General features: G+C 46.6%; 1 protein-coding gene across 4 annotated transcripts in view; it reads right to left on the minus strand.

The window, feature by feature from the left end:
- TLN2 (talin 2) overlaps positions 1–14,778 on the minus strand; it is a 78,035-nt gene that overhangs the window by 40,512 nt on the left and 22,745 nt on the right. For all 4 annotated transcript variants that reach the window (XM_077317924.1, XM_077317926.1, XM_077317923.1 and 1 more), the window contains exons 2-7: positions 5,364–5,535; positions 2,964–3,061; positions 1,892–2,021; positions 925–1,077; positions 510–652; positions 100–227 (exon numbers count right to left, since the gene is read on the minus strand). In XM_077317924.1, coding sequence (XP_077174039.1) covers positions 100–227; positions 510–652; positions 925–1,077; positions 1,892–2,021; positions 2,964–3,061; positions 5,364–5,499 — 788 coding nt within the window. In that variant the 5' untranslated portion in view covers positions 5,500–5,535. The remainder of the gene's footprint in view (positions 1–99; positions 228–509; positions 653–924; positions 1,078–1,891; positions 2,022–2,963; positions 3,062–5,363; positions 5,536–14,778) is intronic.

Below are 14,778 nucleotides of genomic sequence, written 5' to 3' on the forward strand. Positions count from 1 at the left end.
CAAAGACTCCGCCCCCCAAACAGAATTCTGTGAGCCATGTCCCCTCCCTAGAGCAGCACAATCCCCGGTGCCTCTGAGCATCCACACTTAGTGGCTTACTCTAGAAATCCAGGCTTGTGCTTGTGTTCAACATGAGGTCCAAACTGGATCTGGGCTTGGAAGCCACCAAATTCACATGCTTTCTCGAAGGATACTGGATGGGAGCCATTGAGGATGTCGTCTCGAGCCTGCAAAACAAGTGGAGAGAGAAGTCTGGCTTCGGGACCCATCCACCTTTCTGGCCATTCTCTTCCCCTCCCTGATTCAGAACATGCCATGAAATGAAGCTTTTCGCCCACCAAGCTGCACCTTCAGGTATTTCTCATACTTAAAAAATTCCTTTCCTTCCATAGTTCTGCTTTCTTGAGAAGTAGGTAGAGAATCAAACGCACTACAAGGAAGAAGGCTGATCTTCCTTTTTGCCTATATGCAGTGAAGAAGAGCTGGGTGGGTTTTTATACCACATATACCTGAACGTAAAGCAGGTTGAGCTGAACAGGGTCTCGGGAATCTACATTTTGGTCTGAGTAGAAGAACTTGCGCCTCAGCAGCAGCGTCTCATTGTCGTCCACGCCTTGCTCCCGGAACGTCCGGCTGTGATCCAGCCAATTCACTGAAGGGGAAAGTAAAGACACACACATGAGCGATGGTGCGTCACCAGCGGTAAAGCATTCTCCCTTGCTCAAAGCTAGATGTTGTGTGTTTCAGGCCGAGTTATTTATATCTGTTTCCCCCACGCCTCTCCAATTCTAGCACCAGCACACCCACTCCAAAAGACAGGAAGAAGAACACAAGCGGATGGCTGCTGTGGGAACTCCCAGCTCCCACTCAGGGAGGCATGAACCTCCTGGTTTTGTAACCAGTCGAAGAAACAGTGATACTCACGGTCATCATCCGTGTGCAGCTTTGCCTTCAGCTTCTCCATCTTCTTCTCATCCCGAAGCAGCGTCCGGTCTTTCTTCAGGGTCCCCGTGCCCTCTTCCTTCTTCTCTTCATTGCTCTCCTGGATTAAGGAGTACTCTTCGTAATTGGTTATCCCTAGAACAGCACGAATGGACTCAGCCAGCTCTTCCGCCAAGCAGGAAAATATATTGCAAGTTAAAGCCAAACATTTTAAGGCAGGATATAGTTCATGGTGAGCAGCTCCCCCTGCTGGTAGCTAGGGAAAGAATGGCAAAGCGTACCACAGTGCACTTTAAGGCTGCCCAATTAAAACTAGTGCATGTTTTAAATTTGAAAATTTAAAAGTGGCAGAAGCTGCTCCTGGTTTTAGTGGTGAGAGCCTGAGTGGTGTAGTGGTTAGAGAGTTAGACTAGGATCTGGAAGAACCAGGTTCAAATGCCCACCTTGGGGCAGCCATACGCTCTCTCGGCCTAACCTACCTCACAGGCTTGTTGTTGAGAGGACAAAAAGGAGGGGAGAAGAATGATGTGAGCTGGGACCCCACTGGAGTATAAGTGAAACAAATTAATAAACCCAATGTTGGATAAAGAGCTGTTCAGGGTTATCATACACGCACTGGAGTGCAAAGTGGAAGAGAAGAGCCACAGATACATTTCTTTCACACAAATTAAGTCTTTACCAGCTCTCTTGTGGAAAAATAAGGAGCACGGTTCTCATATGCCAAACTATCCCCCTTCCCCTCAACTGGGTGCGTGTGTTTCTCCTAGCTACCAGAATGGGTAAGTAAAGGGGGAGGGGAGAACAACTGCGACTTCTTCCCCTTTGGGATGATCAGAGGTAGCTTCGGAGTCCTGACACCCAAAGTTCAGCCTGAGGAGATCTGCCAAATAGCAGGACAGTAAAGGGGCTTTGAAACAAGCCCCCCCACCCCCACTCCCCCCTGCCTTACCTATCCGGCTGCAAATGGTCACCAGCAGCTCCCCGACCGTTTTTGAGTCATCCACCATCACCGTCTTCACCGACCCGTCCAACATTCGTATCTTCTGCGGTCTCTGTTTCTTTTTGTACTCCAAGATGTCCTAGGAAGTCAGGCAGACAAGCCCTGTGGTCACTGTGGTCTCAACGGGTGTAACAACCTCTGCATCTCTTATCAGGTCTCGGGACCTGCTCAGTGCCAAAATCACTCCTCCTCCTGGTTGGCTCTGACCAACCCTTGCAGTGCACAGCGATTGATGATGTCTAAAGGTAAAGGTATCCCCCCTTGTGCAAGCACCGAGTCATGTCTGACCCTTGGGGTGACGCCCTCCAGCGTTCTCATGGCAGACTCTATACGGGGTGGTTTGCCAGTGCCTTCCCCAGTCATCACCGTTTACCCCCCAGCAGCAAGCTGGGTACTCATTTTACCGACCTCGGAAGGATGGAAGGCTGAGTCAACCTTGAGCCGGCTGCTGGGATCGAACTCCCAGCCTCATGGGCAAAGCTGTCAGACGGCTGCCTTACCACTCTGCGCCACAAGAGGCTCTAATGATGTCTAGGAATCTCAAAAAGGAGACAGCAGAACTGGGAAAGGAGATTTGGGTTAACACCAGGCTGAAGAGTCTGGGACTTTTTCTGTTGAGAAAAGAGACAACTAAGGGAGGAGGGGACTATGATAGAACTTTATAAAATTATGCATGTGGTATGAGAGAGTTGATTAAAAAAATTTTTTTTTCTTCCTCTCCCAAAACATTGGCACTTGAGGGCATCCAATGAAGCTGTGGGGCAGTGGGTTCAGGACAGACAAAAAAACAGAACACTTTTGACTCAGAGAGTCATTAAAATGTAAGTAGTGATGGCCCAGGAACACACAACTTTAAAAGGGGACTAGTTAGATTCATGGAGGATAAGCCTATCTATGGCTACTCGCTCTGAACCCTTCATTCCACGCCAGCTAACACGGCAAGGCCTTCGAAACATCCTGCACTGAACTTTTAGGAAGAATTCAAATGGCACAGAGAAGGAGCCTTGCATCAAGGCCGTACCCCATTCCGCAGCATGTAGTAATCCAGGGTTCTGCCAGCTTCCAGCCAAATGCCTTTCCGCGGGTCTTCGTCAGAGAGAAATAAGCCATAGTCAGAGGCTGAGAAAGGAATGCAAAGGAGAACGGTCTTCAGGGAGGGAGGGACAGACTCGGCCCTGCGCTCCCATGTCAAATGGAGCTTTCTACCTAATGTAACCATAAAGCAGACCCCGCTCATATTCCCAGCTCCCCCCAGGCTTTCCCTGACACCTGGAGTCTCATCTTTTACTGTCCCCCCATAAAACTGGCTCACTATCTAGATGTGAAAGCTCAGGGAAACCAATTAATAGTTTCTGTCACAGAACCTGAAAGATTTAATTTAAAAAAATCAAAAACTGTATTTCAAGTTTTTATACCATTGAAAGAAAGTACTAAAAAAGGAGAGGAGAAGGGGGCAGGGAAGAGCAAACAACAGACATCAACTTAATTACATTAATTTTAAAGTCTCCAGCTAAACAGTTCGTAAACTATCATCTATACCTCATATATCATATCCAACCTACTTCTTAAATATTAAAATTAATTCTACATTTACTTCCTTTAATCACTAAAGCCACAAGTCATCCAATCACTTCCCCCCTCTTTCCTGCCAGATGAAATATTTAATGTTGTTTATGTACAGTGCAGAGAGAATATTCAGATATATTTTTACTTTTAAAGAGAGGGGAGAAATGACTCTCAAGGCTGAATCATCAACCATGAGGGACAATCATCCGGATTACGTGCCATGACCAGCACCTGCACTGTGATTTTCTGTTGACGGGAAATAATCCATTACTGTAGCAAGGAAGAGGGCCGAGAAACTGCCTGCTGAGCACGAGGGTGACTGAAGGCCACAAGGATGACATTGGGGGACCCGAAGGGGGACGGAGACTGACACGCAGCCCTGCATCTCCCACAAGAACACTTCCTTCATTCAGCACTAATTAACGGAGGCTGTGCTTGGGAGTAATGAAGCAAATAATGCCAAGCAGCCAAGGGCAAATGCTTCCACCCCATCAGCGTCTGTTCCCTCGAGGCGGCCCGCCTGGCGTCTCTGCCCTTGTGGACCCCATGTGGGCTGGAAACGCTTTTGCCGTGCAGAGCAGAAACCCTGAGCTCAGAGTCATGGCTCTCACGCAACACAGCCCCACAGTGGGCAGCTGGATGCTAACCTTTCGTTCCTAACGAAAGTCCATTTGATCTTGCCTGCCGAATCCGAATACAGCACAGCTGGAGAATCAGAGAGCGACTCTCCAATAATCCAGAGTTTCGAGATTTCCTGCTGTCCCTTTGGTTTGTAAGGCAAAAGGTTACTATTGAATTTAATTGGCAAAGATGTTTTCTTTGCGGCTCCCGGCAGCAATGTCCGGAACGAGGTTAAAGGAAAAAGAACACTAAAGCTTAAGAAAGTCAACAAAACAGGGATAAGATATGTGTCAATAGCCACCCAGGCACAATTCTTACTCCAGGCAGCATGGGGCACATTTTTCCATAATATTTTCATTTCTGCAGTTGGCTGATTTGTCTTGGGGGCTCTTCAAAAGTGGAAAGAAATGGTGGCCTCATGTAAGGGGGGGGGGAGTCAGCCTGAGGTCTCCTTTCTTGCTGGCCTGTCTTCTGGGAGCAACAACAAAGACAGGCAAAGATCCTCCGCAGCCCAGGAAACAATGTTATTCATGCTGACCTCTTTGGGCCAAGACAAGGGGAACCTGTCCTCACTCCTTGACAGTCCCTCAGGCCAGATTTACACAGAATGCAGAGGCAGGACAGACTGCCCCATGCCAGACTGCGGATAGAGGGTCACATCTTGGAATGTCCTCTATGTCAAAAACAACAACCTCTATGCAATAGGGTGGGAGAGAAGCATCCCCCCCCCTGTGGTGCTAGGTTTCTATCTGCATGGGTTTCTTAATGGGAAGGAACATTCCAAATTGGAACCCACCACCAGCAGGGGGCAGCAGTGTAGTCAATGCTTCCAGCAGCGTGAACACCACAACCATGGCTTCCACAGTAGGAGCCAAACTAGAATGCAAATCCCCTGGGAACTAGGCCTCTGCCACCAGGCTCAGTGGCTTGCTTGGGTCTGCATGGGCCCGCAACAGGACTGCGAACCTTCAGGTGGGGCCTGGAGGCCTCCTGGAATTACAACTCATCTCCAAAGGACAAAAATCAGTTCCCCTGGAGAAAGTGGCAACTTTGGAGGGTGGGTTTTGTGGCATTCTGCCTCACAGAAGCCCCTCCCCTCCCCAAGTCCCATCTCTATGAATTTCCCATGGCGTTGGTAGCCCTTCCTAGCCACTAGGCTCCTGAGTATAGATCAAGAAAGCGAGTGCCCTACTGGCTAGATTTGCCCAAACCGCTAAATGTTACAAAAACTGACCTTGCCCCGTTTGTGCCTCCGGTACCCGCTCCCGTATGACCCGGCATGCGTCGTAGACTGCCGTGGACGGCTCAAACTGCATTGTTTTGACGACATTGCACTGCCGGACGCAGATCTTTAAAGACAAGGCAACCATGTTGACAGATCCTGTATGAGCTATGGCTTAGGATACCTTAAGGGAAAAGGAAAACACTGAATTATTATTTCAAATATAGCCCCCCCCCTAAAATCACAAAAAAACCAAACTCCGTATTCCACTGTGGTTGCTACTGGTCATCACAGTGGAGTGTTCTTGATTCAACATAGAGATGATGTTGAAATATTTCACAGGTGCTCCCCCCCACAATGCTCCTCAAAATTTCAACTTTTTCTACAGGGTTTTTAAACTTTGAGGGGGGAAATCCAGAATTTCCCTGAGCCTGCATATCTCTAGATATACAGTACAGATACGCCAGTAGGGCTCTCTATACGCCACACTAAAGAAAAATTACAGTTCTGTGCCCAGTATTAATGGGAAAGATCCAGGCTGATTTCAGAGAGAACCAAATAGATTCTGGGAGGCTTTCTCAAGGGTAGGGGAGATTTTCACACCATAGTTTGATTTTATCAAAAGAGCACAGACTGCCTGCTGGCCCACTGAAGGCTGACAAGAGGAAAAACCCTGCTTAGATTGTGCTGCACCAGTGGCATGACGTCACTTCTGGCAAACACCCAAAAAACGACATCACGTCATTGGCATGACAGCGTTCTAGGATTTGGAGAACACTCAACAGTTTTACAGACATCATAGATTGCCATCTTGTGGTGACACTGGCAACATTGTCTTGGTCTTTGCCAGAAATGATGCTACTCCACTGGCATGGCACCATTTTCCGCTATTCTTGTGTCCTCCGCCCTCCCGCTGGATGACTGTGAACATAAAATGGAAGAATGTTGCAAGTTATTTCGGATTTCCAATGAGAAGAAAAGTGGGGTTCAAAAGGGGGTAAATAAAACAAATAAGATGTCCTGGGAAGAGATCTAGAAGCCTTGAAGGCTCCATTTTACATGGATCAGGACCTTCCTCTGTCCCTTCTACCTCCAGTGATTTAGGTGAGGCAGAAAGGAGAGTCTCAAGAGCAGCAAAGCCAAGCCAGAGGTGTCAATACCTGAGGCATTTTGGGAAAAGCCATGAGGACCACATCAAGACCTCCCTGAGAGCGCCGCCAGTTCTTGGAAGGTGCACCCCATTCAAGGATTACAGGGTAGAACTTGACGTGGTCAAGAGGTGGAAGCAAGCAGCAGAGGTAGAGAGTATACTGACATTTCTTTCTCTGAAATGGGATCAGAAGCAGAAAAGGCAGCCAAAGTAGACTGCAGCATTTAGTAAAGTTACTTGCAAGGCACAGAAAAGCCTAAGGTGAAAAAGCAAGTTACAGTTGGCTTCAGTTCCGTTGCTGCCAGAGACAGCGTAGCACATTCATTTGTCTTAAAAGGCACCAAGCAGTTTAGAATGGCCACTCCTCTTCCCTTCATTACACTTTTTTTATTTTTTTATTTTTTTTGGGAGGGGGAGGGAGAAAGATCTCATCTGGCAACCGGTCTGGGCCAGTTGGCAAGCCTCATCCCTACAGTCAGTGCCCTTCCCAACCTGTTGGGAATAAACGGTGCAAAAATTGGGTAATTTGAGGAAAATAAATACTATTGGGTAAGTGCAATACTAACACCCCCGCCAACACATAAAACCCAACCGCCTCCAGACCTTGAAAAACAGCTCATTGAGACGCAAGGTCATGTTGCTACGGAGATACCAGGCACTAAAAAACCAGCTCCTTGCTTGCAGAATATTCTCTCTCTTTTTTTGGGGGGGGGGGGCGTGTGTGGAGAGAGTTTGGCTTCACAATTTCCAACAGCTGGCAAAACGGCAGGCGTGACTTGTTAGAACCGAGCCGGGTTCCAGAGACAAACAACTACCAGGCAGAGATGAGCAATGCCCTGTGGCAGCATTTCTTCGACTAAGACGCAGCATCTCCATCCTGGGGACAAACCTCCCATCCGCCCACAAGAGGCTGCCCAAGAGGGCTGGCTTTCTCACAGAAGGTGGAAGCTGATCTCGACCACTTAATAAAATTATCCACAGTGTGGAGAGAGAGTTGGGGGGGGGGGAAGCAAGATTTTTCTTGCTGCAGCCTCTTATATAAGACTAGAACTTTGGTAGGGAGGAGGGGAGGGGGTGGGTTGCCCAACAAAATTGATTAGCCGCAGACGGGGACCAGGGAAAATTCTTCACACAATGCATAATTAAATTACGTTTTCCCTTCGGATGTGCCATGGATTCAGAATATATTTACATACTTCTAGGAGGTGAATCAGTAAATCTTATTAAGGTCTAACTGGGAGTTAATTGCTAAAAAGCATCATGTGGTGTAAGGGACAGACAGAGCTAGACTTCAGTCAGAGGGATCTGGGTTCAGATCTTGGCTCAGCCAGGAGAAAAAAAACCCACACGTGTGGGAGCCATAACAGTTTTTCTAACCAGAACGTAAAGGAACTTGGCCATTTCCAAGGCCAAAATGGACTTGTTCTGGCCTGTATTTGGGTCTAACAGAGCCCTTGGCAGGACTGTTGAGAAGGTGACATGGGAGCCCCCCCCCACACTCATGTAAGTTCCCAGCTGCCTACCACAGGACTCTCCCAGAGAGGGTTTTCCTGATTTTGGTGGAAGAAGAGTAGGATAAAAATGTGGGTGGAAAGACGGATTCTCTTTCCCTGCAACTGCTTCCACTTTTAGCCACAGTACAGGCGGGAGGAAGGCGGAGAATGCATTATGGAGATCTAGTTAAATGACCACGTGGGGAAGAAACTGCCCACTGTAAAGGGATGAGGGCCAACAGCTAGTTGCAGGACAAGTTTTTACCAATGGAGGTGCCATGCTGTGCCCTGCTGATGCAGGATGGACCAGGGGAAAAGACATCCGAATACTAATATCAGTCAAATAGGACCACTGGTAACCTAAATGATAAAGAACTCTTGATCAAATTGGAAGGGAAGGCCGTGCAACAGTCCCTTTTCCTTTTTAAATACTGTGAATTCTTGCAAATGAAATCAATTCCAGCCCGACATGCTTGAGTTCTGCTAAACGTCAAGGCTCTCCAAAAGTGACGTCTGAACCTGCGGAATGCTGTCAGGATCTGTCTGTGCCAAGAAAAGAAGCCAGGCACTTCTCCTCTGAAAATTTCGGTCCAGCATGTTTGGAAAGGAAGTCCCTCAGGAAACTGGGAGGTTCCTTCCCCTTCCTATGAGTCAGGAATCTTCAGTGCCAAAAGGACTCACGTGGCCAAGCATGTAAAGGGAGCAAAATTCAATGCTTGTTTTCATTTTGGCAACAAATACTTCCTTGCTGTACAAGACCGGCATCGACGACAAATCAGACGGAAAATTGATGGAAATATCGCTGATTAAACACTTTCCTTTTAATTAACTCAATTTGTTACATTTCAGTGCTCACTGCAACCTTTCTCCCTGCATATGGCGGCAAAACTCTACTATTATGGGTATTAACACACAGCTCCCGGATGCGGTTGATAGATCTGGCTGCAACACGGCAGATAGATCTGGCTGCAACACGGCAGTCTATCTTACAAGGCTGTTTTAACAAGGTAAGACACCTAAAGTGCTTTGAACATGTGAAACTGACCTGATGTGTTTTTTACAAAATGCAATTACTTTCACAATTGCAAACCTTTTCTAAAGCAAAACAAAAATGCAGGAAAGCATATGTGATAGAGAAAGATGGTAGGAAGAGCAGAAGTCAATGGGTTCCATGGTTAACTTCTGCATAAATCAGGATACCCCATACATCAGGTTTTCCTGGTCAAGCTACTTCCTTCCTACGAACAGAAATCTGACATGTGGCACACAGCAATACAACTTCCAACAACACAACTGTGTCTTATCAGGACCATCAAAGAGGTGTCCAGCCCATTTGGGGATATTTTGATCCATTTCAGTATCTGACGTGGAAAATCCAAAGGGAACCTCCTTTTCACTGACTAACACTGGGTAGGGTCTTTTGGATTTGCTCTGCTAACGGTGACATTTTGACCTGGTACAAGGAGCCGTTTGTCTGCCAAAGTCAAAAGGCTCATTGGCATGAGAGAACAGTGCTGCTGTTGGTGCCATGGATCTGCAGGACTCAATCCGTTGTGTGCAATCCAGAGTAACTTGCACAATTTCTACTTGCTTCAAGAGAATACAGGAATGCCTAAGGCTGCCTTACACAAGTCCTCATCCATCTAGCTCTGATTGGCAGCAGCTCCCCAGAAGAACTTGCTGAGAGATCCCCTCCAGTTTTGTATACTTGACGCAACTTGGGTTGTTCCGAAAGGAAGTTTGCCTCACTGCACAGCCATCAAATAGGTCTTATCAAAACGGTGAAGATGACTGTAATAGAACAATACTCTGATCTGATGCATAATGCAAAAGCACTTGAAAGTCTACCCAGAACTGAACCTGCCAGACAATCCGTTCTTGTATTCCGCATCCCATCATTCCTCCTTCTCCAGTTTCTATTATCAGCATCTACCATTTCTCACTTAGCCAGCTCAAAGGATTGTGAAGGATTCTTTGAGAAAGCTGTAAAACATCAGGTACAATCAAGATGTCACCATCCAGCTTGCACTGGCACCTGTTTCTCACTGCCCTCTGCAAAAGTACACGAAGCGGTTCCAACACTCCAAAGGTGAAGGCGATCAGAGGCAATATCCAGTTCTCAGATCACAGAAAAAGATGCAGCAAACATCAGATGTACCAGCAGGCCAGAGCTAGCCAAGTTTAGCTGGAAGCAAGCCACACTGCCTTGAAGCTCGCAGAGACCACCAGCATCTTATCAACACTAAACGTGAAACAAGCGATTGTTTTGATGAGGGGCAGGGAAATCATTGCAAATGCATTTTCTGACTCTCTGAGGGAAAATAAATAAGTTCTGATTGAGCCCCCTGAACCTTGATCTAGATTGTTTCTTCCACTCTTGCTATTCTGGGTAGTTGACTGTTCACTTGAGAGCTCTCGAAAGCAGGGAACAGCCTGACCCACACAGGCTGACAACACACCCAGCAGAAGTCAGCTGCACACATCTTCCAAATCCACTGCTGGGGAGTGGCGTTGAACTTTTGGAAGCCGCATCACTTCCACAGGCGCAATATTTTAACAGCTTGCTTTTTTTTTTCAATACGTGGTCAGAGTTCAGCCAAGAACATCTCTGCTACCTTTTCGAGCCCAACAAGAATGCCTCCAGCCAGGGTTCCCATTTCATTAAAAACTCCAAACCATGTTCTGTGTGGAAGTCACAGTCCTTTGCCAAAAAACCAGATATCTCCAGATGCAAAGCCTCACATTGTTCTTTCCCGTTTCCATAAAAATTCCTACGCGGCCAAAAACTGTGGTGTTGATGCAGAATTCTGTCCCAAACTCTACAGCTTCTCTCCTTTGAATAAACCAGAGTTTGTGTACAACAACAAAGGAAAGGAGACCCAAAAGTTGTAGAGAACCACATTGTCACATCTAACACATGGACCGCTCATTCCGGGATACATTACACAGGCTCCATCAGCCTTGAAAATTCCTTTAATGGCAGCATAGTTACCCAAATCTTGATATCTGAAGCACATGTTCTTCCAACTTAAAACTGGAGGCACATTCCCCAAAAGAACTGGTGTGTGTAAGAGGAGCATTGTCCATTAGTAGCTTAGTGCCTTCTTTGTTTCTACAGAACTCACTAATCTGAATCAGCTGATAAGGAGATGGGGCCAAAGGTCTGGCAAGAGAGAAGGCCCCTGGCTCTGGAGATCATGGAGCACAGCACCCATTGCAAGGGGACAAAAGGGAGCTGCAGAGAACTTGGCACAAGGTAGCTTCATCCGTGGATCTGTTGTACGGCTGAGAGGACGTTGGTGGAGACGAGATGCATCCTTGAAGGCAGGAGTTCTCCGTCTGGCGCTCAACAAATGTGATTAGGAAGTGGGTGGAGCCAGTGGGGCTTTCTTGCCCAACAAAGGTTCTGATTGGCTCAAAAAGGTCAAGGACCCCACTTAAGAAGAGGTTGTAAGCTGTTGTGTGCATGCACAATTCTTATCTGTATAAAACTTTGTTGGCAGTCTATTTTACCACTATATTGTTAATTTCCATCACAGCTACGTATTCCACATTACACATTTCATCACTTCTACATAGAATCCTTAATATAACAGGATCTAAAAAGAAATCTATACCTATACCACAAGAAAAAAAGAATCTGAAAGATGGCTATTCCAACTCCAATTCTTTAAGAAGAGGTGGTTGTCGAATCTCTGCACATGGGACAATCCAAGGAGCCCATAATCTCCAACGCACGGCTTCATACAAAGCATTTCGCTGCACTTGAGCTGGGGCTTCTCCTTTGCGAGACTTGCTGCCCTGAACAGTATGTTACCCTGGCATCAGCATGCCAACGCCGTCCCTGGGATGGCCCGACTGTTGAGTTGCTGTACCCTGGGAAGGAGCCAAGAATTCAAGGGATGCCAAACAGCTCCAGATGCATCCAAATTCTTGTCAGCGGGCAAGCAGCACCAGCTCAATGAAAACCGGACTGGGAACAGCTCCTGTAAGGTGGGCCTCAGCCGGCATGGCACTTCCATGGTCTCCTGCACTGCCACGAGCTCAAGTCCTGCCAATAGCGGGAGGTTTCCCAGCAAGGCACAGAAGAAATAAACAAGTTTACCTTCACTGTCCTCCATCCTCCCCCTGGTATTTCTTCTTCGGTCATGTCCAATAATTATTTTTAATTCTCTTTAGTTACAGGATGGAGGGGGGGAAACATTATGGGCCATTTAAAACGGGATGTTATTTGTGTCATAAGTTGAAGCCAGCTGCATTGAAAACTATGATTAAAACCCCTGCCACTTTGATTACTCTGAAAAGGAAGCGACAACATTAAAATCAATAGCGGGAGTAAATATTTTATGCCGCTTCCCTAGATGCACCGAGAAAGAGAGCTGCTTGAGAGACAGAGTGTGCCACTGAAGGATGACAGATCCTCTTAAAAAATGCATGTTGCTGCATTGAAGGTGCATGCATGGTCCAGTTGTTCCAGGTTGCGCAATCTTTCATAAAGTTTGCATACCTCAGGCCAAAGGCTAGAACTGCATCTGGCAAGGTGCTTTAGTAAAACTGAGGTGGGTGACTAAAATTGGGCTGAGAGATGGTCCTGGGCTAGAAAACAGGCAAGATAATTGGGTAGCTCTGGAGGCCACTGCACCTTTGCGCAAAATACATCATAGCCCACTAGTCCCTGGGACAATAGTTCAGGGGTGTTCTTACATCTCTTGGTCTTATGTTGCCATTGGAATTTAAGACGGCAACAGAGATCGGGTTGTTACACCCTACTGAGACAAAAGCAGAACCTAAGTGGCTTTTATTATCTTTAATGGAGTGTGCGTGTGTGTGAGAGAAAGCTGGAACACATAACATTCTAGCATCTTTGGGCTTTTCTTTCAAACAAACCAAGTCATGTTTGGGGTATATTTCCTGGGGTGGGAGTGCTTCATCCACTAAATGGGAAGCAGCCTGCATGTGACTTGCAAATGCCAAAAACACCAAGGAAAGGCCTCCTATGGAAACATTGCTTACTTTTTGACCTGAAAACGGAGGTGGGGGGGGGGTCAACTTTAATGCAGGGAAATGCATAAGGTGCAGACATTCTCAGTGGGACTCAGAAGCTGCCCTGCATATATATATCCAATATATATATATATTAATCCTTGGATGGGAGACCACCAAGGAAGCCCAGGGTTGCTAAGCAGAGGCAGGCAAGGGCAAATCACCTCTGCAGGTCAGCCTAGAAAACCCTTCAGAGTTCCCATAAGCCTCCTGTCACTTTAAGGCACTTTCGTCTATCATCAACACATTGAAAATTCACAAGATGTGGCCACTAAAGCATCTTTACAGTTAAATGATTGCTTTAAACTACTCAGCCACCACATTAACCTTCCCCAGTCAGGAAACGTCCTAGCTGCCTTTGTACTGTTTGCTTCCAACTTTGAATAATTTACGCCTAAATGCTCGCTTATAATTTGATTTTCATATTTGCTGCAGCCCTGAAATGCGCTTTTTTAATGCAAAACACTATACAACGGCCCAAGCGACAATAAATTAAGCCCGTGAATCACAGTTGCAGCAGTATAGTGCCTTTATTTTGTCAGCGATTAATCAAAGATATCCAAACCCCAAATGAAGCCATTACATCATCCGCTTCATTCTTCTGCCCCGATGTAATCAGTCAGTTTTGACAGGGCAGAATATTCCTGCTACTTATTTTCCCATCCTGTGTTTTGCACAGCTTATGGTGCTAGCAAAAATCAGATCAGAGATTTGTTCCTGATAATTAAACTTCTTATCCGCCATATAAGTAAAATAAAGTATTGGTGGCTCCAAAGGAAACTTTAATCTAGGGAGCCTTTCAATATGCAAACTTTGCTTGCTCCCAAATGTTTTGGCTATTGACAGACCCACCACACATTAGAATAGCTGAACAAAGGAAGAATTAAAAGATTTATGCAGTAATATTCAAAGGTCACTAATACACGGTGACTGGATCTCTGTTGCTTGGAGATCAATTGTAATCCCAGGTTTCTAGACACCAGTTGGATGTTGGCAAGCCTAGACATATCCCCCACGAATCTCTCTCCCTCCCTAATTTGCCTTTTAAGGCGCTCTCAGAATGGGAAGAGGGCAGTTAAGAGCCACCTAGAGGCTGTCAGATGCTAGCCCCTCAAAAGCACGAGGGCAGCCAAGTAAGGGCACAGTAGCACTGACCAGAGATGGTAGGCCTATGCCACCCACTGCTAACCAGGACAGCCAGAGGAAGCGCCAACTGGGCTGCCCCCTTTGAGCCCCGTGATGTCTTTTTAAATGGTACAAGCCAAAAAAGCCAGTGCATGTCAAATTCTGGCCAAGGAGAATACAAAAGGGCAGCTGCATACATTGCCCAAGCACTTATCCTAGGAAAGCCTGTCATTTCCCGTAAGCCAGAAAATGGCCCTTCTTCCTCCTTGAAATTGATCAAGAGGAGTCCATTTAGAATGCCTGTCTATTAAAGAGGCCACCTGTCAAGGAGATCTGTCACAGGCCTGGCCGTAAACCTGAGCATCCAAAGGGCTTGCCTTTTAGCTAATGCACGGCTGCAATTTCATTACACCCACCAGGGCGTTGTGGAGGATCGATTCGAAGGGGCAGAAAATCGGCTGCTCCTGCAGTTCCCATTTAACAGCCCCCACTTGGAGGAAATGACATGGTCTAAGGGTCGTGGTGTGCTGCTCAAGACACACAGAAGTCTTTTCATCCATCCAGAAACATTTTTTTAATCTGAGGATTCATACTTCCTATAAAAATAAACAGGTGG

The sequence above is a fragment of the Paroedura picta genome, chromosome 18, assembly GCF_049243985.1.
Source record: "Paroedura picta isolate Pp20150507F chromosome 18, Ppicta_v3.0, whole genome shotgun sequence".
NCBI classification, from domain to species: Eukaryota; Metazoa; Chordata; class Lepidosauria; order Squamata; family Gekkonidae; genus Paroedura; species Paroedura picta.